Source organism: Sabethes cyaneus, chromosome 2 (assembly GCF_943734655.1).
Source record: "Sabethes cyaneus chromosome 2, idSabCyanKW18_F2, whole genome shotgun sequence".
Lineage (NCBI taxonomy): Eukaryota > Metazoa > Arthropoda > Insecta > Diptera > Culicidae > Sabethes > Sabethes cyaneus.
In genome coordinates this window covers 134173868-134198604 of record NC_071354.1, presented here as the reverse complement: position 1 = coordinate 134198604, position 24737 = coordinate 134173868, and the positions used below count along the sequence as shown (strand labels likewise).

Below are 24737 nucleotides of genomic sequence, written 5' to 3'. Positions count from 1 at the left end.
AAGTCGGTCTTCATCCAGGGAAGCACTTGGCCCTTTATAATGTCGATAGACACTTCGGTATTTTTTAACACCAGCATCAATGGAAACAAGCGACAGTTTCAAACCGTTGGGCACCACTAAGCCAAATATTATGGCACCAGCCGGATGTTTGGTTTGAAATTTAAACGTCATTTTCTCTGGAACATCTTCTAGTTTCTTCAGTGAAATGAACCATTATGTGCGGCTGTTGGACACAGCATCGATGTTAAACAGTTTTTCGTCGGAGAAAAGGATTATCATTTTCCCTGCATCAACAAAAGCAAAGCAATATCTTCGAATGAGTCACTCTTTCCTTGTTCCTTTACCCGCCTCGTAATCCAGTGGCGTTTCACTCTTGCTTTGGAAGATGCGAGTCTTTTTTGATGATTCTTCGCATGGATTTAGGTTATTATCGCTAGCTTGGCCAGTTTCGTTAAGGAATGTACCGGGTTGCTAGCAATCTTTACACGAACCGATTTGATCACGTTTGGCGTACGTGCAAATCACGGACCCCATCATCCGGCTGGCATCCAAATGACATCCTACCAACTTGGCAAGTCAAATCTTTGGCGTCTTCTTATCGAGTAGCAAACCCGTAAGCATTTCTTTGGCGTACATTTTCACAAATATGCAATAAAACAATAATTTCTTATGTTCTGATGCAGTACTTGAAAGTAAACGTAAACAAATCACTGCAACAAAAATAAGTTATTAGTTATAAACATTAACCCAATATTAAGATTTAAATGTCGCATTTTTTTCTGCCGCAACTTCCCAAGCAACAATGTGTTTATAGTTTTATTAGTACTCTTATGGTTTATTGGACTCTTGTGGTGGTCTTAAAGACCAATTTTGGTAAGAGTAATAATAAAACCCAAATTGCTACTTGGGTTGTACCTATAGCAAAAACTCAATGAAGCTTCCATTATGAATGGAACGTTCTTCTACATCCACAGTTTGACATTTTACATCGTTTTTTTAGTTAGAGCAATCATGGAGAGTCTAGGTTTAATGAAAGTTGAATAAAAACAATACAAAAGAAAGATTTTCTAAAGAAGTTAAAGGAAAAATTAAAACAACTGCTGTATATATGCTAACAGTTCAGGCAGCACACGCTCTTATATGACTGACTTTTTAAAAAATAATGACGCATAAAAAATACAATACCACATCGCTTCATAAATTTCGTTTTTTGGAAACTTAGCCACCGCATTACTTCACTTCATTCGATAATACACGCAACAGGTGAAAGTTGTCGGTTGGTGTTGCAATTGTTTTTTTCTTTCAGAAGTTTTTTTCCTGGTCATGCACGACCGCTACCAAAAAAGGAACTTTGCATTTCTGTCGGCATATCAAGTCATATAGCGCACAACGTACTTATATGCACACACACACACACACTAAGTAAATCTTTCCTGATGACTGCGAGGTAGCCACGGTGATTGACAGATCGAATGAATGGATTCGACAGTGATTGCACTTCCAATTTTGATAGAAGCCTGAAAGGTTTGGGCATCGTATGAAAAAGGCACGGGAAATAAAGCTTGTTGTGTGAACTTTCTTCGGTAGCAAACAAGTTTAGTTTGCTTGTTGAATAATTTTGCCAGATGATACAATTTACACTCAACTGCATAAATCTGCGATGCACGGCCGTTTTGAATAATTTGACGATAAAAAGTAATTACGATTGAAACGTTCTTTTAGATTATCAAAGCCAGGAGTGGTGATTATTTTTTCTTATGTTGACACGTGTAATATATACAATACATATCTTGATATCTTGTGGTTACAAGCAAAATATTTGAAAAGCTAAATAAATTGGATGAAATGTTAAAGTGTGATTTAAAATAGTTTTAGAGTAATAACGAATCGTATTATCAACTTAATATCCGAGTATCTTTAAAACAGCTTAGACTACAAAACCAACCAATTTTATCTGATTTGGTTGTATTTAAATTTTGCATGAAACTTCTGAAAATTATAGGTTAAACTCACCTGTATGAATTCGTTGATGAGCTTTTAGATGCGAACTTTTGGTATAAACTTTTGTGCAACCTGTGAATAATGGAAAAAACAGAAAAGTATTAAAAAATGCAACTTTATGAAATAAAAAACACATTTAAAACAAGCAATACTAGATCAATATACTATGTTTGTCTTCGCGGTAGCCCATGAAAATAACAAATTACGACTTAAATATTTGTTCTAATATTATTTGTTCACTATTACCTTTAACCATACGTTGGCTATGAAATGTTAAAAAGAACAAAAAATGCATTTTATTTATAATTTGACGTTATACTCAACTTAATCAATTCAATTTTAAATCAGATGGACTAATATTTTTGGCAAGTTGGTCATAGTAAGTTTTTTTAAACTCAAAGACCCAGAGGAAATGTTTACTGTAGCGATACCCAGAATTGAGTATCAATGATATACCAAAAAAATAGAGTAATAATGTATTTATCCATGGCCTTTGCCACTTTCTTGGTGTACGGATTAATTTCCTGGTTAGTAACACAATAAAATTGACACTAATAGTCTTACTAAATATATTTATTTGATCACTGGAAACATCTTTCCACTTTATACAAGGTATGTCATTTTAAAACATAACACCACCACTGGAGCACACTTCTTCCCATGAATGTGCAATATTATCTGATTAAACTTGATTCTACTTCTCAAAGGCAACCTTTAAAACCCAGTTCATTCCATTTTATTGATTTGAATAATTATACAACGATTCGCGGTACTCGTATGCGAGCTCCGCGTGTTTCTGTTTTATGGTTTACATACTTCGCTGGTACCCTAAAACCTTCCTCTGCGGATATTTTGATGGCATTAATAATAACAATAACTATAACAGAAGTAGCTGCAGTGTTCCAAAGCTGTGAATGATCAGGGAAAAAATGTTGCAAACTCTAATATTTTATTTTTATTCTGCATTGTTAATCCCCCGAGCCACCTACCGAACCAGAGTAGAGTGCTGAAAGACCTCACCATCGGTGTTCACAAGAGCACTCGATAGTGTTATATGATTTTTTTTTGACTCAGCAAGATGATTGCTGCTGGCATGGAAATTGAATTGAACATTATTGGAATTGACAGTCGCATTCGGCTGTTCCAACCGACGATGGCGGCTGGAATATGTGAGTGCCTGCAGACACGTTTTTGGCTGAAATTGGCTACGTGAATGCCAACTGCGCAGGTCACGGTATCTTTGAGATGGTTGGACATGTTGAAAACGTGAAAAATAGTAAATAGATTATAATACAGTTTTATTGAAATTTATAGACGGGACTTCGAGCGAAGGGGTTTTTATGGATGAAAATTATGCTAGTTCGTGCAGTATGGATAGCGTAGACCATGAGTACAATTGCTGTTTGATTAAGATCTCAAATTGGTTTGATTTTAAATCCTGTGTTGGTAAGGTAATTGTTACAACACCGGCTTTGTCGCTTTTCACGGTTAGGATAACATATACAGTGGAATTTCGTAAACGTTTACCGAATTTCGAAAATTTAAAAATTAAACTTAACAGTTGCGTAACGTTAGAGCTGATAGTCGGTTAACTTTTCGGAAAAAATAACTTTTCTGCAAAGTATCTTTGGCTTCAGTTACTGATTTGTACTAACGTACTGGTGGTGAAATCTTGAGCGAAGAGGACATTCTGCTTTTCGTTCTTACAATAAGGCTTATACAAATTTGATACAAAAGTTTATGTCACCCCCCTCTTCAAAAATGTTCGAAATGTGAAGGGGCGAAAAAACAAAAATGTCATATTATTATGTTGCATTCTTTAGTGATAAGCCGGTTTTTTACAGTTCAACGAGTTTATATATCTAAATACCTCATAAGTGCAAAGTTAATGTAATTATCTCGTTAGTCTCGATCAACTTTCTTTCACCTACTGAGGTTTTTGATTCTTGCTCACAGGCGATTATTATGCTTAACCTATAATTTTCGGACGTCGAAAATTGGGGTGCTTGCAATCAGACTTTTGGATCCATTTGCTGTAAATTGTGTTTCATTTTGATTTAATTTGCTTAAAAAAAACCGAATTTGATCCGAAGAAATACGACAAATTGGACACTGCGGAATATCAGCTATCGGTGCTTTTGGGGCTCCAAATTGGTCGTTTTATACCGTAGTGTAGGTACCCGTAGTGTAGGTTCTGACTGTTGGCATGTTCTGATTATCATTAGGATCAATGGTCGCCCCGACCATAACATCAAATCAAGTCATGTTAAGTTATGTTGTTTTTTTATTAAGCTAGGTAAGGATTTTCTATGTGCAGTTAACACTCTTCAAAAGCTTTCTGGTACATTCGTCGTTTAGTTATCAACCTTGCTAAACAATTTAGCATTTATATGTGTTGTACTTGCTCGAAAGTATCTTGGTAGGTGATGAAAAAAGATACGTAATACACAAAACTCGAAAAAGTAATATATGGAACACCTGCAGAACTAGCTACTATCTACAATGCTGCCGAACAAAGTCCTGCAGTATCCCTTGTAGCTACGATGCCCAAATGGTACTACTTCGTTGGTGAGTGAACAGCCGTACAGTACTATGAACCCAAAAGATACAGCCCAACTCCTTTCTGCACAACCGCAGACAACAACTTGTTCTCACTAGTTCTACAAATGTTCAATTCACAACTCCCCCAAATTCCGCCTGGCTGAGACGGCACTCAACAACGAGCCAAGGTGATCGAATCACCCCTGCCAGAAGGAATTAAATATGTGAAAGAGTTGCGAGCTTTCACCATTGGCAAAGAGTTGTTATCGAAACGGTTTGAGATTCTTAATATAAAGGTAAACACATTATTGTTGGAGAACCAAGATCAGCTGAGGAATACCCTGATATTCATACTATTTCGTGATTACCGAGTTCTAAACTAGTAAGTGTCATGAATTTGGAATAGGTATTTTAAAATATAAGGTAACTAATCGCGTCGCATGTATGTTCAAACCAAAATTTTAGGAAGGTCAAGTTTGTGGTTCTCTTAGGTGATCTGCGGCACTCCACTATTATCAAGCTGGTTTATTTCTACTAGGATGCCTACTTTATGTGCTATGCTCGACAAATTTTGATGATTGGTTCGGCTTAAACTAAAATTCAAGTACTGAACAAAAGTTTTGTATTAGATTTTCAGTAATATGGAAAAATAAACACTGGTTCCTGCTCTTTTGTTTAGTTACTTACTTACTTACTTAATTGGCCTAACGTCTTACGACAAGGCCTGCGCAGTATAATTTCTTCATCTGTTTCGGTCCATGGTAACTGATCTCCAATTCCGCGGGCACCCAGTGCTCGCCAGATCTCGCTCCACCTGGTCTTGTCACCTCGCTCGCTGTGCCCCTCTTCGTCTTGTTCCTACCGGATTTGATGCGAAAACCATTTTTGCAGGATAGTTGTCCGGCATTCTAGCAACATGTCATAGCTTTAACCACTTTCTGAATACTTGGTTCGCCGTAGAGACGCGCGAGCTCGTGGTTCATTCTTCGCCTCCACACACCGTTCTCTTGCACTCCGCCAAAGATGGTTCTTAGCACCCGCCGTTCGATAACTCCGAGTGCTCGTAGGTCCTCTTCTAGCAGTGTCCACGTTTCGGGCCCGTACTGGACAACCGGTCTAATTAGCGTTTTGTACAGTGCGCACTTTGTACCTGGGCTCAAATTGTTCGATTTCCACGTCCATTTCCACCGTCTATTACCACGGTACTGCACAAGCGGTCCCTTTCGCGCTCGTTCCCGCCCGCCAGCATATACTTCGTTTTAGACGTATTTATCTTCAATCCAAGCTTCTCTGCTTCGCGTTTCAGTTTGGTGTACTGATCTTCCACCGCCTCAAATGTTCTGCCGACAGCATCCACGTCGTCAGCAAAGCAGATAAATTGACTGAATTTATTGAAAATCGTGCCCCGCATTTCGATCGCCGCTCGTCTTATAACACCTTCAAGCGCAATGTTGAATAGCAGGCAGAAAAGACCATCTCTTTGTCGAAGTCCACTGCGAGATTCGAATGGGTCCGACAATCCACCCGAGATTCTCACACAGCACTGGATCCATCATAGCCATGATAAGTCTAGTAAGCTTACCCGGAAAGCCGTTTTCGTCCAAAATTTTCCAAAGCTCTCGTCGGTTTATGCTATCATATGCGGCTTTGAAATCGATGAACAGGTGGTGCGAGGGGACTCGGAATTCGCGGCACTTCTGGAGGATCTGCCGCAGGGTGAAGATTTGGTCCGTTGTAGACCGACTCTCCATGAAGCCGGCGTGGTAACTTCCCACAAATCTATTGGCTATTGGCGATAGTCGATGAAAGAGGACTTGGAACAGCACTTTGTAGGCGGCATTCAGGATAGTGATGGCTCGGTAGTTCTCACAATCCAGCTTATCACCTTTCTTGTAGACAGGGCAGATAACCCCGTCTTTTCACTCCTCCGGTAGTCGTTCCGTATCCCAAATCTTGACAATCAATTGATGCATACAGCCGGCCAACTTGTCCGGGCCTTTTTTAATAAGTTCCGCTCCAATGCCATCCTTTCCCGTTCTTCAGCAGCTCCCTCCTTGTGCCAGCCATCCTTGTTGTTCTTCAGCTGGATGCTTCTTGAACTTCCCTTATCGATGGGGCTGGCACATCTTCGTCGCTTGCTGCACCAATGTGGTCACTTCCTCAGTTATCATGGTCTTCCGCCTGCAAGCCATTCAGGTATTCATCGTAGTGCTGCTTCCACCTTTCGATCAGTTAAGATACCTCTAACTTTATCTCTGCACATTTCGGCCCGCGACACGAAACCTTTGCGAGATCCGTTGAGTCTCTGATAGAACTTCCGTGTGTCGTGAAAGCGGTACAGCTGTTCGAGTTCTTCGCACTCCTTCTCCTCTTGGTGGCGCTTCTTCTCCTTGGGTTTGGTGCCTCCGCTTCTGTTTGTATCGCTCCACATTCTGACGGGTGGCTCTACGCAGCATTTGTAACCGCGCTGCGTTCTTCTCATCCAATATCTGCTGGCATTCCTCGTCAAACCATTCGTTACGTCGTTTCGGTGCCATATGGCCTAGGACGTTCTCCGCTACGCTGTTAATGGCTGTTTTCACGGCATTCCAACAGTCCTCAAGAGGGGCTTCATCCAGCTCACCCTCTTCCGACAGCGCGATTTCGAGAGATAATGCGTAGTTTTCGGCGACCTCCGGTTGCTTCAGTTGCGCTAGATTATACCGTGGCGGGCGGCGGTATCGTATGTTGTTCACAACAGATAGTTTTTGACGTATCCTTACCATCACTAGGTAGTGATCCGAATCAATGTTAGCGCCCGGATAGGTTCTGACGTCGATAATGTCTGAAAAGTGTCGACCATCTATCAGAACGTGGTCGATTTGTGATTCTGTCTGGTTGGGTGATCTCCAGGTGTACCGATTGTAGAGGTTATACTGAAAGAAGGTACTACGTATGGCCATGTTCTTGGAGGCGGCGAAGTCGACAAGTCTTAGGCCGTTTTTATTCGTTTGCGGGTGGACGCTGAACCGTCCAATCACCGGTTTGAATTCCTCCTCCTGACCAACCTGAGCATTACAGTCCCCGATGATAATTTTGACATCATGCTTGGGCAGCGGTCGTATTCACGCTCCAACTGCGCGTAGAATGCGTCTTTGTCATCATCGGTACTTCCGAGGTGAGGGCTGTGCACGTTAATTATGACTCTTAATCTGCACATTCGGGGGTTGATCGGCCACCACTCGATCACCCACTTCTGCATCTCGGCCATCACTATAAAAGCTATGCCCAGCTCGTGTGTATTGCCGCAGCTCTGGTACATGGTATGACCTTCTCTATACGTACGTACCATCGTTCCTTTCCAGCATACCTCCTGCAGCGCTACGATGTCGAACTTGCGGCTCTTCTTTAGAAAGCACGTGAGTACTTCCGAGGAAATTTAGAGACCGACAGTTCCATGTTCCTAATTTCCAATCGTTAGTCCGTTTTCGTCGCTTGGGTCTTTGCCGATTGTTCCAATTAGTGATGTCCGAAATTTTCAATTATTCGATTACCGATTAATCGGTGAACGTCGTCTGCACTAATCGATTAATTCAACTATTCGTGCTAGTGGTATTCGATTAGAAATATTCGAATATTTTTTTCATCAATTCGATTAATCGAACGATTATGAACGATTAGCGACCATTATTCGGGGATTATTCGCATTCATATATTTCCTTTGAACTATTCGATTAATTCAAGTACTCGTGATGGCAGTATTCGATTAAAAATTATTCGAATATTTTTATAGTTAATCGATTAGTTGAATTATTCGAACGATTAACGGACATCACTAGTTCCGATTAGAGTTATTATTATTATTATTTACGGAGTTCATTGCTTTGGTTTTTTTAGTGGTTCAGGCTTGCAAAGCCCGCAACCGACCCCACAGTATCGCCGGAGTGCCAACGAAACTCGAAGGAGCCCTCCTCCCCTGTCAACATACGACCTTGGTTTCCACCAGGGTTGGTTACCCGATCTCCACTGAGGTTGCTCGTATCCCGGCTGGTACCACGAGGAGGTAGGGGCAGGAGTTGCTAGGTAAGAAGCTGTAAACCTCTGTGGGGTCTATTTTATGCCCAGTGCACAAGGCACCGATGGTATGCATTACCAAGCCGTTTACCAGCCAGCTTTTGTTTAGTTATTGGAGCTATTATTTTTTTCTCGCCCTCCCCGAGTAATGTACTACTTTCATACGCAGCAAAAGAATTAAAACATCGCAACTCAAATTAACATTTGCATATTCAAGACAACATAAACTCATTCAAACTCATCATATTAATTAAATTTCAAAAGAATATTACTTCGTGCAACTATCTCGTAGAAGCCGTAACTTGCTATAAACTAGTTTACAATTTCTATACAACCAAATATTGACCAATTTTCTCAGTATTCTCATACATTAACCGAATAGCTTATGTCCTTGGGTACAAAAGTGACCTCGTGGGCTTCATATCCCTCCATGACATCCTTTGAATAGTGGCACGAAGCTCCGGCCAGACGATCGTATGACTCACGTGTTGTTTCAACAGAGCAAGCAGACGCTTCTGTAGACACTTCTTGAAGTCACGTCTTGAAGTCCTGGAAGTCACGAACGGCGCACTCCGTTCGCCGTATGAGTAGATTGCTTGCCAAATCATGTATTTCTTGGCAAACTTTGAAACTTTGTGCTTCGTTATTTCCTCCGGAATATCAAACTTGTGCTAGGCGGTGAAGAACAATAGCCCCGGAAGCTGGAAGTCTGCCTTGATGTAAGTCTCATCAGTAAGGCTTCGTCAGCATCTAGGTGTATAGTTTTCGAGTTTGTGACTTTCCCACCATATTTTGTCGTTCGTTACGATTTGGTGACTTCTGCATTTTGTACGTATGCCGGCTCTCCCGGTTCTTGGCTCTTTGAATGAAAGACTTGGACAGATTCAACTTTTTGGTCACATCTCTGACCGAACCATTGGGATTCCGCTTAAATGCTTTCACGACACGCTTGTGATCCTGATCACTAATAGAATATCCATTCTGACCGCATTTCTTCGTTCGATGCTCAGAGTTTCGTAGTAACGTCGAATCATACGATTCACCGTTGACTTCACGATTCCGAGTTGTTTTCCGATGTCCCGATGAGAGAGTTGAAGATTTTTTACGAGCTTGGGCAAAATAAAAACGCGACGTTGCTTTTCGGGTAACGCCATTTTTTCCAATTTTCGAAAAAACTGACAACGATAAAAATATAATGTAAATAATCACTGTAAACTACTTATACACAAACTTTCAGGAGACAATAATCAATGGGTGCTTTTCTATTTCCTTTATCAGACGGCATAGTAGTGTAATTAGTTAAACTAAAAGGCTTGACCGGAGATGGAGAGCTGTGAGTTCGACTCTCACTCACGCTTAGTCAATATTATTAGTCTAAGATCAAGATTTTTCAGTTCATTGAACTTTTCATGTTTCACATAAAGCATTTACTCTTTTCGAAAAAGAACTGTCCATATAGTTTTGCTCAATATGTGCAGTTATTCTATCCCAGACCTTATAACTTCGTATTAATTAAATACCCTTAAATGTGTTGCACATAAGTTTTTATTTAGACTCAAAGTTGAGAACTGTTGCAAGTTACCCCGTTTGACGGTACTCACAATGTTCTTTAGTGCATGCATTGTTAATTTTCACCAAAGCACTGAAGGAGATAGTTAGCAGCTTCGAAATATGCGTACTGCAACGTAATATTTTACAGAAAATATTTTGTCAACGAAGCATTTGTGAAATGAATAGTTTATAAATTCTATCGTAGAAGAATTAAATGAAAAATCTCTCGTTTACTTCCAATGATCATTACCTGATGAAGCTGCTAGCCAGATAAGCTGTAGTGGAACTCTTGTATTCCTCATAACTCTTGTATTCCTTTGCACAGGCTCAAATGGCACTTTAATACTTGATTCAGTAAACTAGTGAAAAAATCAATTGCCACAAAAACTGAACACTTTATCACGAAGACTTTTGCTCCATTTTTCTTAGTGTTGCGTCGTGGTGAAATCATTTCAATCCAATAATAAATTCCAGATTGCAAAACTGCACCGTCTATCTTCGATTGTCTAACGAGGCACGTAATGATTTCTCTAATTAAATCAATTATAACGAAAACCAGTAATAATATCAAATACGATGTTTTCCTCCTCATTGAGTGCTCCCGTCTAACGGTCTAGTGATATCTGTGAGCAGTCTCTCGCCATCAGAAATCATTTAATTTAACACTTTACTGATGGCAGCTGCTACCAGTTCTGAATGTAACTACTGGTAGAAGCAAATCGAAACACTCTTCAGGTTTTACTTGGTCCGAGTCCGAACTAATCGAACGTGTTACTGTTTTTAATCATGATTTATCACATAATAGTATTTAATAATTGCCGACTGCTAGGTGACTGGAAGAAACAATGATTTATTGATTTTTCTCGAGTTGTGGTAGTGTTGACTTGGTCCGTTTGTTTACCTGTATGGCAAGAAGAGGCAAGCCCCTATTTCATTGAAAGTACACGATTCTTCGCGCAGCAATCATACGTCCATAGGCGGAAAAACAGCTTTTCATCACACCTTCGTTAATCTGTATCAATCATTATTGAAGACGGCAGACTTGAGTATGATTAGTACTTTTAGTTTTGTACACTTTCACTAACAAATAATTCACTCGTAATACAATCTTAGTTGTATAGAAATATTATTAAAACTAAAACAGTGAATGAGCAGATTTATCCATTTATTGGGAATATGCTTTAAACCGTTTTAACCCTAAATTACCCCGCAAATTCAGCTCAATTTTCAACTTTGACATGCTTTTGCATCAATGTAAGCTCAGATACTTAATGCGATATTTTCTGAGAAGCGGTATCCATTGTTCTTCAAAAAAGTGTTACCAAATTATGGAACTATCATTTTATTTTTATTTCATGCCGAGAAGCGTATAACGTGTCAGGCGATGTCGTACTGCATCATTGGGCTGATTCGGATTAATATTATGAATATACTAATATCAGTACTGTTTTGCAGACAATTATTACCTCTGCAGGAATTCAACTAATGATAGCGTTTTATTTCTAGGAAAGCGCACTCGTAGGATTCCGTACAAGGAATGCAGAAAAATCTCACCCATTAATCGTAGCTTCGCCGACTGAGTCGGCTACTAGACAAAATGAAGCTATTTACCCCAACACGGATGCTGGGTAATAATTATGTTGTTAGGTTTACACAAATGGGAGTCATGTACACATCGTCGAGTAATCGACCGCGGGAAAATTGTTAAATGCAATAGTTATCACCCGCACTATTATTGGTGTTTTTATTGGTTTCCCGCTGCATGCAGCACATTAACTGCGACTAGAACTATATATGATTGTATCCGTTTAATTGATAGAAGTGAGATGTCAATCAAATCAAATGAGTGATAACACCAGCAGCAGATAATCTAGCGAAATGGATACTACTACCAGGGATGCTACATCACATATAATTCTGTTTCTTTTTTAGGAAAAATCTCGCCATCTGTACAGCAAGGAAAAATATCTGTGCAAAAATCTGTCCAATGCAAAACAATGAGAGTGAAAGAGACGGAGAGTCATTTTCTGACTATTTCCGTCTCTTTCACTCTCATGTAAAAGCTCAAAAATCTGTTTAATCTGTGTAATTAGCGAAAATCTGCATTCTATGCATACAGATTCTGTATAGGCAATTTCTTTCAAATATCTGTTCAACACAGAATAATCTGTGCATGTGGCAACCCTGACTGCTACTGCAAATCTTTAGTCAAGGATCTGGTGGCCATTGAAAGCAATTAGTGTTTGTTGTACGAACATTACTATGCTTAAAAGTTCATAATTGTTACTAACATGCTTTTTGTGCAGTTGTAACTCAGTTAAATTCAGTGTATCAAAAAACATAAAGAAAAGCAAAGCTTCACTAGTATTTTTCGACTGAAATATAAGTATCGAATGATTGAGGTTTTGGCCGTTCAGTCATTAAATTATAGTAGACGTTATATTTGCCTTTTTACGCCAACGTTTCGATCCGGATTTGGATCTTCATTAGGGCTTCTACGAACGGGTACTTTTATTAGCTGTTGTTATCTGAGTTGCAATTTGTTTGTTACTTACAAAGTGTTGAAAGCTTTGAAATTTAACATTAGGGTAAGTTAACCTACAGTAGACCCTTTACCTGTTGTGGACCCTCGGGTTGTTACGTGTTACCTCAGGTTGTTGTAACCCTCGACGTGTTACGTATTTTATTAAAATTGTGTGTGTGTGTGTGTTTTTTTTTTTTTTTTTTTTTAACGAGTAGGGAAATCTGCTATCAGACACCTGAGAAGACAGCTCAGGGAGTGGGGTTTGGTATCCCGTGAAGATCGTGGAGATCCAGACCCACTAAAACCCTACTCGAGTCTCCAGCCTCAATCCCCCCTGGAACCACCTTATCGGTATTACTTCAGGGAGGGGCTATTGTGCTTAACGCACGCTCTTAGATAACTACTGGACTATGGTAGTTAGGCTGTTTATTCGCCGTTGATCGGCTTTCCAGCGGTTTTGTAGCTCAAGTACGATCTGGGTAGCAGCCGCATTGACCGCACCCCAGACGTCCGAGCTAGAACACATCCTTTGGACTAAGTTATCCGGAGTAGTGTCCTGTCCGCTAACTGCCATCATGTTGCTTCTCACGCCCTCGAAACGAGGGCATATGAAGAAAGCATGTTCTGCAGTTTCCTCAACGTCCGCGCATTCGGGACACTCGGGGGACTCCGCATGCCCAAATTTGTGCAGATACTGTCTAAAACAACCATGCCCTGACAGAATCTGTGTCAGGTGGAAGTTGACTTCGCCATGACGCCTGTTGACCCATCCGGATAGTTCCGGGATAAGTCTATGTGTCCACCGGCCTTTTATGGAATCAGACCATGCCCGCTGCCATGTGATCATCGAGGCCGATCTTGTGGTACTCCGTATGCCTCTAGTTCCACGTTGGTTGAAGCACTCTACGTCCTCGCTGATGATGATACCAATAGGCATCATACCCGCTAAGACGCAGATTGCGTCATGTGAAACTGTGCGATACGCACTCGCCACTCTTAAGCACATGAGACGATAGGTGCTTTCCAGCTTGGCTAGATAGCTTTTGGTACCTAACGCCGATGACCACACCGGCCCGCCATACCTGAGTATGGACTGGACCACGTTGGCTAAAAGCCTTCGCTTGCTGCCATATACCGCAGAGCTATTAGACATCATACGAGACAATGCCGAAATAGCTGTGGAAGCCTTCTTGCAGGCATAGTCGACGTGGCTCCCGAACTTGAGCTTGTCGTCGACCATGACTCCAAGGAGTTTTAAGGACCGCGTTGACGAAATAGTGCAGTCCCCGACGCTGATATTTGCTTGCTGCACCGACTTGCGGTTGTTCACCACGATAACCTCCGTTTTATGATGCGCTAGGTCCAGTCTCCTGGATCGCATCCAATCTTCAACAATGCTTATAGAGTGGGCAGCCGTCAACTCAACCTCTCTGATAGATTCGCCGTAGACTTCCAAGGTGATATCGTCCGCAAAGCCGACAATCACCACCCCTACCGGGAGCTTTAGCCTCAACACCTCGTCATACATGACGTTCCACAACACCGGGCCCAGTATGGAACCTTGCGGAACCCCTGAGGTGATTGGAACGCATTTCTGACCCTCCTCCGTGTTGTAGCATAGCACACGATTCTGGAAATAATTTTCCAGAATTCTGTACAGCGACACCGGCACTTGGACGCTCCGAAGCGAGTTGGCTATGGAGTCCCAGCTAGCGCTATTAAACGCATTTCTCACGTCGAGCGTGACAACTGCGCAATAACGAATACCTGTCCTCTTGGGCTGGATTGCCACCTCAGCTGTCTTAGTGACAGACAAGATGGCATCCACCGTAGATTTGCCTTTTCGGAAGCCGAATTGGTTCCTTGACAGCCCGTTTGTACCCTCCGTGTACTGTACGAGTCTGTTAAGGATAACCCTCTCCAGCACCTTGCCGGCAGTATCGAGTAGACAGATCGGCCTATATGACGAGGGGACACCCGGAGGTTTTCCCGGCTTCGGCAATAGGACCAGGTTCTGTCGCTTCCATCTGTCCGGGAAGTGGCCAGCTTCCAGGCATCTATTCATTACTGCCCCGAATAATTCGGGAGCCTCCAGAATAGCCGCTTTAATGGCCATATTCGGGATACCGTCTGGCCCCGGTGCCTTGCTCACCTTTAGGGATTTAGCGATATCGATGAGTTCCTCGTTCGTAACCGTCACTTCCTCCCCGACTTCCAAACCGCCGTCGCCCACGTTACTTCCTACGCTATGGTCTGAGATACTGGAACGTCGGCCGTGGGACGACTCAGCGGCCTGGGGCCAGGGCCTTGGCTCGTGGCGCGGAAAGAGACCCTCGATGATTCGCTCCAGCATCTCTGGTGATTGCTCAGCAGGCGCCATCACGCCCTTGGTCTTTGCCATTACGACCCTGTAGGCATCACCCCACGGGTTCGCATTGGCACAAGCACATAACCTTGCAAAGCAGTCTCGTTTACTAGCTTTTATCCCACTCTTAAGCGCTGCGCGTGCTGCAACAAGTGCTACTCGACATTCAACCCTGCCTTCGTCCGAACGAGCTCTTTGCATAATTCTCCTCGCACGAAAGCAGGCTCCGCGGAGTTCCGCAATTTCATCTGTCCACCAGTAAGCCGGTGACCTGCCATACCTAGGTCGACCTTTCCTAGGCATGGTAGCGTCACACGATCGCGACAGTACCTCAACCAAATGATCAGCGTTCGGATCGGGCATACCGCGATCACCGCACTCTCTCCGGATCGCTTCCACAAATACTTCGGGATCGAAGTATGATGTCATCCATCCACGGGTGGTTGGAGTGTTGGCTCTACTCGCCACCTGCCGCCTCGTTATCTGACCGACACCATAGCGGACCGCCTGATGGTCACTGTGAGTGTAGCCATTGTCTACCCTCCAGTCTCCTATCAGACCAGGACTGCCAAATGTCACGTCGATGATAGACTCCGCACCGTTCCTACTGAAGGTACTTGTGGTGCCGACGTTGGCCAAATCTACGTTGAGCTTTGCCAGAGCCTCAAGCAGAATCCGACCCCTATGGTTAGTGCGACGACTTCCCCACTCTACCGCCCAAGCGTTAAAGTCTCCCGCCACAACCACCGGCCTTAGACCAGTCAGCACAACTGATACTCGGTCTACCATCCGCGTAAACTGCTCGATAGACCATCTCGGCGGAGCATAACAGCTGCAGTAGAACACTCCACCCACTTTGGCAACCGCAAATCCCTCGTCTGCGGTTGACACAACCTCTTGAACCGGAAACCTGCTTGTCGTCCATATAGCCGCCGTCCCGGACCCATCCGACACCCAGTTGCCGTTTCCGGCAGGGACGCGATATGGGTCCGAGATGATGGCAACGTCCGTTGCCGACTCGGAAACTGCTTGGTGTAACAGCTGCTGAGCCGTGCTGCAGTGGTTCAGGTTGAGTTGTGTCACTTGCACTATGATCGTGGCTTGGTCGCCGGCACACCAGCCGGGCACCTTGGACCTCCCGTTACGTGCTTTGCGTCCCTTTTACCGGTACAGATCAAGCACTGGGGAGGCTCCGCGCAGTCCCTTGCTTTATGGCCAGCACTGCCACATCTCCTGCACAATTGGCTCCTATCTGGCCCTTTGCAGTTCCAGGCCTTATGCCCGTGCTCGAAGCATCGGAAGCAAGCCTCCGATTGCTTCAGCACGCTTAGTGGGCATACCGACCACCCCACTTTTAGCCTAGCAGCTTTCAGGGCTTCATTTCCGTCCGCCAGCGGAAGTCGTATGGTGGCTACCTGGGTCCCGACAGGACCCTTACGCAGGCGAACCGCCTCGGTTGCCACCACCACTCCACTTTGCTCTTTGAGGGCCTGTACGACCTCACACACATCGGTGATCTCATCCAGGTTTTTAAGCTGGAGAGTCATTTCTGGTGTGAGAGCACGTACCTGCACTCCCTCCCCGAGCACTCCTTCCGCTATCGATTTATATGCGGAACTCTTCTTGGTGGCGTCCTTCTTCAACTCAAGGATCATTTCGCCCGTGCGTGAGCGGCGGATGCTCCGCACGTCCGCGCCCAGGTCCTTGAGTAGGGCATCTCCTCTCATGGCCTTCAGAACCTCCGAGTATTTCGACCCGTCGGTTTTCAGGATAAGAGCGTCGCCCTTCTTCGCTCGCTTCCCTGTCGGTTTAGGTGAAGCTTTCTTTTTGGTGGAGCTTCTTCTTTCCTTCCGCATGGCCGTGACCTCGATCCACGGGCCACCCGTCTTGGTGTTTCCCGCTGCTTGGTCGGTTGGCTCCACCAACTCGCTAGCCTGAGGGCTTTTACCGATCAGGCGTTTTGTTGGTCCACCAGGGGTGCCATCCCCCGGGGACTGTCTCAGACGCTTAGCAGATGCCTTACCGCTGTTGGTAGCGCTCTCCGTGGCTTCCAGGGCCACGTTGCGACACGCCGTCAACGAGCAGGCATCCGTTTGTACCGACTTCGACGCCTTCACGGTCTTCACCTCTCCTACATGCGCCACGAGGTCGTTATGCACTTTGGTCGCAGCACACAAGGTTCTCCGAAGCATGAGCAAGCTCTGCTTCAGGTCCTTGGAGAAATTGCCGCGACCTGACGTGAACTCGATGATTAAATCGAGCTGCTGTGACGCGGCTACCACTTTGGGTAGTTCCTCTCTATTCTTTCCCATCGCCTTGATTAGCGATGGGCCGTTCATCGCTGTGTCTGGCGTGGCAGGCGTACCGCTGCCCTTGCCACACACACTAGCACTTCGGGTTGCATCCTTCTCCACCCTTGGTGGAGAACGTTGGATGCCTCCCCTCGCGAACGGGTTTTCCACCGTATCCGCACTTGCTGTAAATTTGTTTAGAAGACTCATTCTGATTCTAAAGGGTCCCCCTTCAAGCCGCTATCCAAACCCATTTGAAGTAGTCGCTTTAATGATCCCATGGCGATCTATGGAACAGGGAGAACCATGCGAGGGTTGGGGCAGCGCCTTATGGGCAACTGCACCTCAGAGCCAGATCGGCGTAAATCAGGAAAAAGCATCTGAACCTACTCCCGCCCGGTGGTCGCCGGTCGATAGATTTGCCAGGTTTTACGGGACGGAGACACATGCACCGTTTGCCACCTCGCCGTTTCAAGTCGCTATCACGTGACTTTACTAGGGGAGCTCGTCGCAAATGCCAGCCCTAAGTCGTGTTGTATATCGTGTCCGAATCATGTCCAATAACATAGCCGCCAGTTTACCGAAGTTGAAACCTTACTGGCATCGGCCCCAATGGGTCCCATCGGACCGTTCAGACACCTGGTAGACCAGAAGTTTAAGGTCTAGGTGTCCCTCTCTCCCTGTCTGTTTACAACCACGGGTCCAACCAGAGGGGAGTTTCTGGTTTTTCCCGGGACTTGGTTGTATTACCAGCTGGCACCACGAGGAGGTAGGGATAAGAGTTGCTATAACTGAAAGTGGTCAGGTTACACTGCTATAGCCATTCACCAGCCTGTGTGTGTGTGTGTGTGTGTGTGTGTGTGTGTGTGTGTGTGTGTGTGTGTGTGTGTGTGTGTGTGTGTGTGTGTGTGTGTGTGTGTGTGTGTGTGTGTGTGTGTGTGTGTGTGTGTGTGTGTGTGTGTGTGTGTGTGTGTGTGTGTGTGTGTGTGTGTGTGTGTGTGTGTGTGTGTGTGTGTGTGTGTGTGTGTGTGTGTGTGTGTGTGTGTGTGTGTGTGTGTGTGTGTGTGTGTGTGTGTGTGTGTGTGTGTGTGTGTGTGTGTGTGTGTGTGTGTGTGTGTGTGTGTGTGTGTGTGTGTGTGTGTGTGTGTGTGTGTGTGTGTGTGTGTGTGTGTGTGTGTGTGTGTGTGTGTGTGTGTGTGTGTGTGTGTGTGTGTGTGTGTGTGTGTGTGTGTGTGTGTGTGTGTGTGTGTGTGTGTGTGTGTGTGTGTGTGTGTGTGTGTGTGTGTGTGTGTGTGTGTGTGTGTGTGTGTGTGTGTGTGTGTGTGTGTGTGTGTGTGTGTGTGTGTGTGTGTGTGTGTGTGTGTGTGTGTGTGTGTGTGTGTGTGTGTGTGTGTGTGTGTGTGTGTGTGTGTGTGTGTGTGTGTGTGTGTGTGTGTGTGTGTGTGTGTGTGTGTGTGTGTGTGTGTGTGTGTGTGTGTGTGTGTGTGTGTTAGTACAGTTGAATTCTAAAATGAAATTTTAGAATAAAAGGACAATTTTTTCTGAAAACATTTTACGTAAACGATACGTTACGTTAATTCGATAAACTAAGTTGGACGGACTGTGACAATTAATTTATTGATACTATTCAACACGGTAACGAACACGTGCTCCAGAAAGTACACCACATTCACTGTTCCTAGGTTCCTAGACAACTGCTAAATCAAACATGTATCGTTACATGCCATGAGTTTTGCAGAATATGAAATCTTGTCACTCCGGAAGATTTTCTGCGTTGTGCTTCTTGCAATTTATATCAACCATGTCAAACATGCGTATCTATTTGAACTTGGTGAAAAGCTACACCTGTCATCTGTGGAAACTGGTTCAAATCAAAGCCCTACACAATAAATTCCATCGTCAGCGTTTTACTGACGCCTTAACGAACTAAATCTGCCATCAAACGGAACAACCGTCTCTCTCTTCACGCATAGAGCGAACGAGGGAAACACCATAGAAGAATGATGCATTCGCATACGATTGATGGTGTCGCGATAATTGCCACTCGATGTTTTTGTGCAGTGGAAGCTGCCACTTCATTGCGTTCAAGTTTCACTTTCATTTTTATGCAGGGTATCGATTTGTAAAGGGTATAAACGGTAGATTCTATTGAGTTATTGTGACGGGCTTAGATTAGTATTCAATTAAAAAAATGTTATAAAACATTGCTTCAGCGAAGTTTTTTTGGTTATAATAAAAATAAGTAAAAGGAATAATATTTTCGTTTTCACCTTAAGGGTTCACACCAGAGCCGGCGTTTAGGCTGGCAAACCCGTGCGGTCGCACAGAGCCTCGCGCTTGGTGATGACTAGAGAAAAATGTTTAAAAAATTCTTGTGGACAATCCCTGGCATTAAATACAATATAACACATTTGGCTATTTTAAAATATTTGTATTATTTGTGCCGATATTTGTGCATGCCGATTGTTTACGGAGGCTTCGATGAAATGGGACTTAGCTCTTTTGAACCAATGAAATCTTCAGGTTCAGATCCCAGCCATACTCCACCCATTTTTCTACAGAAAATAGACGACATTATAATGCCCGAGCTCATCAACCATTTTCGAGCCAATTTCGCTTCGGGACACATCCCGGAGGATTGGCGGAGAGTAAAAGTGGTGTTCATGTCTAAGGTAGATAAAAAGAAAAAGCCTGCATAGGGCTTTCAGACCAATAAGTCTGACATAAACGCTTCTCAAGTTGATGAAGAAAATTCCAGATAATTATATTTGCAACGAGTTTCTAAAGAACTCTCCATTGCATGGAAATTAACATGCATACCAACATGGCAAATCTATGGAAAACGCACTGCACTGTGTAGTGACGTCAATTGAGAAATCAGTCAAGTATCAAGAAAAGGCATTTTGTTCTTTCCACGATATTGAAGGAGATTTCGATTATACATACCTTGTTTCAATTATTACGGTTCTCTCTCAAAACGAAATCGACTACACTACAATGAGCTATATTCAAGCAATATTTCGAGCAAAGAAATCACAGCATCATTGGAAGATACGTCGGTCACGATCTCGGTGATCAAAGAATGTCCACAAGGAGTTCTATCCCCTTTGACTTGGACACTGGTGGCATGAGCAGTCCGTAAACTATGTACAGCAATCGAAGCCTGCCTCAAAAGATGATCATTAAGACTGCCACGGCGGCGGCTTTTTAATCCAATGCCCTTGTGGTATACAAAAATAAAAGACTCACTGCCTAATCCACACAGGGCCTCGCACGTTGTAACGCCGGCTCTTGTTCACATGAAATAAATACTATCGGTCACCGGCATGGAGTTTACCCATATAAATATATAAAGGGGGTGTTACGTTTAAAATTTGGTCAACATTTATTTGTTGTTACCGTTTATTGGTAACTTTAATTTTTGTGTGGAAATGTACCACCTATTTAGGCACAGATATTTAAAAACGGAATGCACGAGCTGGTGAATACGGTCGACATTTCGCATTTGGCATTTTAATATGAAGAGGGCGCTGTGGACCATTGCATTGAACTGTCTAATTGAACAAGGAAGTCGGTTGCATGAAGATTGTTTTCTAAATGTCGTTCTCGAGTGCTCGAATTGATGAACAAGTCGGGAGTACTGATTCACACATCGAAGCGAATGGATTTCTCACACTACACGTTACTGAACATTTGTTCTCCAAGTTTCAACGGTGAGTCACTAATTTAGAGTCTCATCGACAGCAGACTGCAACAGGTACTTTCAATACGAGCCTATTTAACATCGTAGACATCGATCACGTGGAAACGGGATCACGGTGAGCGTTATCCAGTCTCTAGTTTTAAACTTAACCTCACCGAACCTTAGCGAAGCGTCAAGTGACCCACTTTATAACCCACTAGACATCACCAAACCGTCATAGAATCTAGATACACCGAATGCGAACTGATAGGTTGTTTACTTGCCTAGCATATACAGCGGACGTCTGGCTAATGCACAACCGACAGCAACCAAACCACCCTCGCTAAATCAACTAACTCGCTGTGGAAATCTGCAACGGGCAATATTACGGGTCATACAAAAATACTGGAAAACTTCCGTATTAACGAACTAATAATAAAGAACAAAGATCGTATGGATAAAAGAACTAGCTTCGAAATTCCATATAGAATAATAGATACCAAACGCGAGACCTGGGAACAAGGTGGTCCCGAAGTTCGGAATGGGTCAATACGCTTTTACACCGATGGCTCAAAAATAAACAAATCTACAGGAGCCGGCATCACCGGTCCTGGAATAGATCAATATGTTCCCATGGAAAACTGGTCGACTGTCTTTCAGGCAGAAGTGTATGCTATCTTAGAATGCGCCCATGTCTGCCTGAGGAGAAATTACCGACACGCAAACATTTGTATTTTCTCTGACAGTCAGGCGCTAAAGGCCTCAATGTGCAACTCCAAACTGGTGTGGGAATGTATTCTTTCACGGAGACTGCTAACTCATAAGAACCCCGTCAATCTTTACTACTTCCGGGCCACTGTGGAATTGAAGATTGGCAAGCTTGCCGCTTCTGCAATCTTGAGAGTGAATCCTCGGAACATCTACTCTGCGAATGCCGAGTATTGTTACAACGCAGACTATGTATCTTTGGGAAGGGAATCCTAGATCCTTCCGATATCTGGAATAAAATCCCATTGAAGTACTTAATTTCATACGTAGTTCAGTACCGAACTGGGATACATGTGCGATCTGACACGGCCATCAACTTGCCAATAGTGATGAGCCAAGAGCATGCACTTAGATTAAGGTGGAGTATACCACAATAGATCTCAAATAATGGTCGCAGTGGTTCATTCTTTTTTTTCGTGTTATCCAGCTGGTCGCTTAATAGCGTATAAAACTCTGCACCGGGCCCTGTGATGTCAACAAAGTGTCAGGGAGACCTCAAACATCAGTTCTACCTGACGAGACAGGCAATATCGCCCACTAAAACACAGGTAGAGCCCCAAGCATAGCCGACACGTCTATGCCCGCAGGTGGAGGCGTTCCGGCCCTGCGCAGACTCCACAAACTGACTCTGAGATCTCTCTGCCAAAGGCCGGAATGTCATATTTTAAATAAGGTGATGATGATGATGATAATAATGATGATGATGACAAGAAAAATGATAGATCGAATTTATAAATGTGCTTTGTCCTGGACCTGGACGTTCGCCAAAAGCTTTAAAATATAAAGTCGCATCCGCTTCCCAACCTTCGAGCTCAAGAAGAGCTAGTGCGCAGATAACGGAAACCCGTCTCCAAACCCCAAAAACCGACCACTGGAAATATTATTATTGTGAATTAAATGTAAAATAGTATAAGAATTGACTTAATTTTCCCATCTGCTACCTTAGCACCTCTATTATTAGCCGTAATCATTGTAAAATGCTCCTTCGGCATCTAAACCAGGTCTGGTATCCCGTTTACATCCCCTTACTAACCCTAAGCCCCCGGTCGACTCAATCAAACCGGCAATTTTCGGAGTTATTTGTGACAGCTGTGATAGATAGGAATGAGCCCCAGAAACATTCATCTATTAATTATCAGAGCTCCCCGCTCTGGCTTTATTCTAAAACGGAATAAAAGCACTTTCTGAACAACGCAACAATCACATTTGGTAAATTTTTACCCCGAGTCCTACTTGAAATCATAAAAGTGTTTTGATATATACCCTCTATTTACCTTCAGGATATCACATTGGACTAGGTTTATTGCTGAAACGATAACATCGGTTGAAGAATAGGGGTGGTTTTGCACTCTGAGGTACTTCCCAAGCACAGATATCAAATTAGTATAGGTTTATGCGCCGTAAAGAATCTTCGACCTATTGAGACGAGGAGTTTCTATCATTTGTTTTTTTTTCTTTTCAAAAAACACGTGCAAACCATGACTACGTCTTTTCTTCGACCAATCAGGATGCGAGGATTTCTAGTTGGACAATACTTCATTATTTTCAGTTTTTCAATAGTGTACACTTACGAAATAATAGCGTTCTTCATTTGAGCCAATTCTTATAAGATGTTCCGATCGCTTGGTGCAAAAATATTGAAAATCGATCGGGAAACTGCTAAGCTATTAACGTTCAAAACCTGACCACTTTTCGAGAAAGATTTTTTGGAATGACATCCTACCCAGTCAAACCTTGCCGTAAGACGTAGTCCTACGTCAAAAAAATTGGGAACCGCATTATTGCATGCAATAATTTGTCACTTGAGTTATACCACGCTATTTATATGAAACAATATAGAGGAAAACAATACTGAATCATTTACCTATGAAATCACAGTGATGTATCCGCCGCTTCTCCAACTCGGGATTGTTCCGTCGGTTATACCGGCCAACAATATGTTTAACCACGCCAACACTGCTGAGTACACTGTTGATGCTGTGTTGAGAGGTCCGTTTTCTTCCCGTGGCACTGGTTGCACTATTAGTAACACTACTGTTGTTAACGCTGTTATTACTAGCACTAATACCGCTACTACTGTTCGAACTATTACCGTTAATTGCTATTGACGCTATTGCTATCTGATTGGACGAAATTTGGTTCACTGCTGTAGTTGTAAGCGATTGACCAGGTTGCAGTTGGGAATGAAGTTGTTGAGATCCGACAGGTACACCGCCAGAAGAAGCTGTAGCAGTCGATGGATGCGGATGGTGATGTAGATGTGACGGTTGATGGCTACCTGCGCCTAAATGAACCGTCAGAGATGCCACTTGTTGTGGATGGTATGGTGGCGGAGGAGTTCTCCGAGGTGGGTTCTGTTGGAAAGTTGTACTTGATTTTATAATTTTGGTATTGTATTGTCAATGAGTACCTGCAATGTCGTTCCCGGGCTCCCGGGATCTGAGTTTGGTGGGGTTAGAGGTGGAACGTACATCAACCTGGATATAGGTGTGCAGATCGCTGAGCCTTGATACTTTGGATGATATATCTGGGCAGGCCCATGACTACTGCCTGTGCTGGGCTGATGTGGAGACCAATGGTAATAGTTGTTGTTTTGGTTAACTTGTAACTGGTGGCCATGAGGATGATGCTGCGAATGGTGACCTGCCGAGGAACCTTGAAGACTTCCACTACCGTTGGTGCAACCCATATAGCCGTTGAGATTGTGTTGCTGACCGTGAACATGGTGACTAGGAGTCAGCGGATTTGAATGAGAATGCGAATGATGCAGATAGGCTGAATCACTATTAGGTAGGAATATGTTCCCAGTACTACTACTGCTAGTGTTATTTGAATTACAAGTACTATCGCCTATAAGATGATTTTGGTGTATGCTATTATTATTATTATTATTATTGTTGTTGTTGTTGTTGTTGTTGTTATGCACTGTGTGGTTTTTTTCAGTTTTTATCTCTAACGGAC

The 24737-nt window shown here is 43.4% G+C and overlaps 1 protein-coding gene across 1 annotated transcript in view; it reads right to left on the bottom strand.

The window, feature by feature from the left end:
- The window catches only part of LOC128737399 (dendritic arbor reduction protein 1-like), a 144503-nt gene that overhangs the window by 49266 nt on the left and 70500 nt on the right, over positions 1 to 24737 (bottom strand). The window contains exons 3-5 of the mRNA XM_053832028.1: positions 24187 to 24737; positions 23641 to 24130; positions 2014 to 2073 (exon numbers count right to left, since the gene is read on the bottom strand). The exon at positions 24187 to 24737 is cut by the window's right edge and continues 201 nt beyond it. Coding sequence (XP_053688003.1) covers positions 2014 to 2073; positions 23641 to 24130; positions 24187 to 24737 — 1101 coding nt within the window. The remainder of the gene's footprint in view (positions 1 to 2013; positions 2074 to 23640; positions 24131 to 24186) is intronic.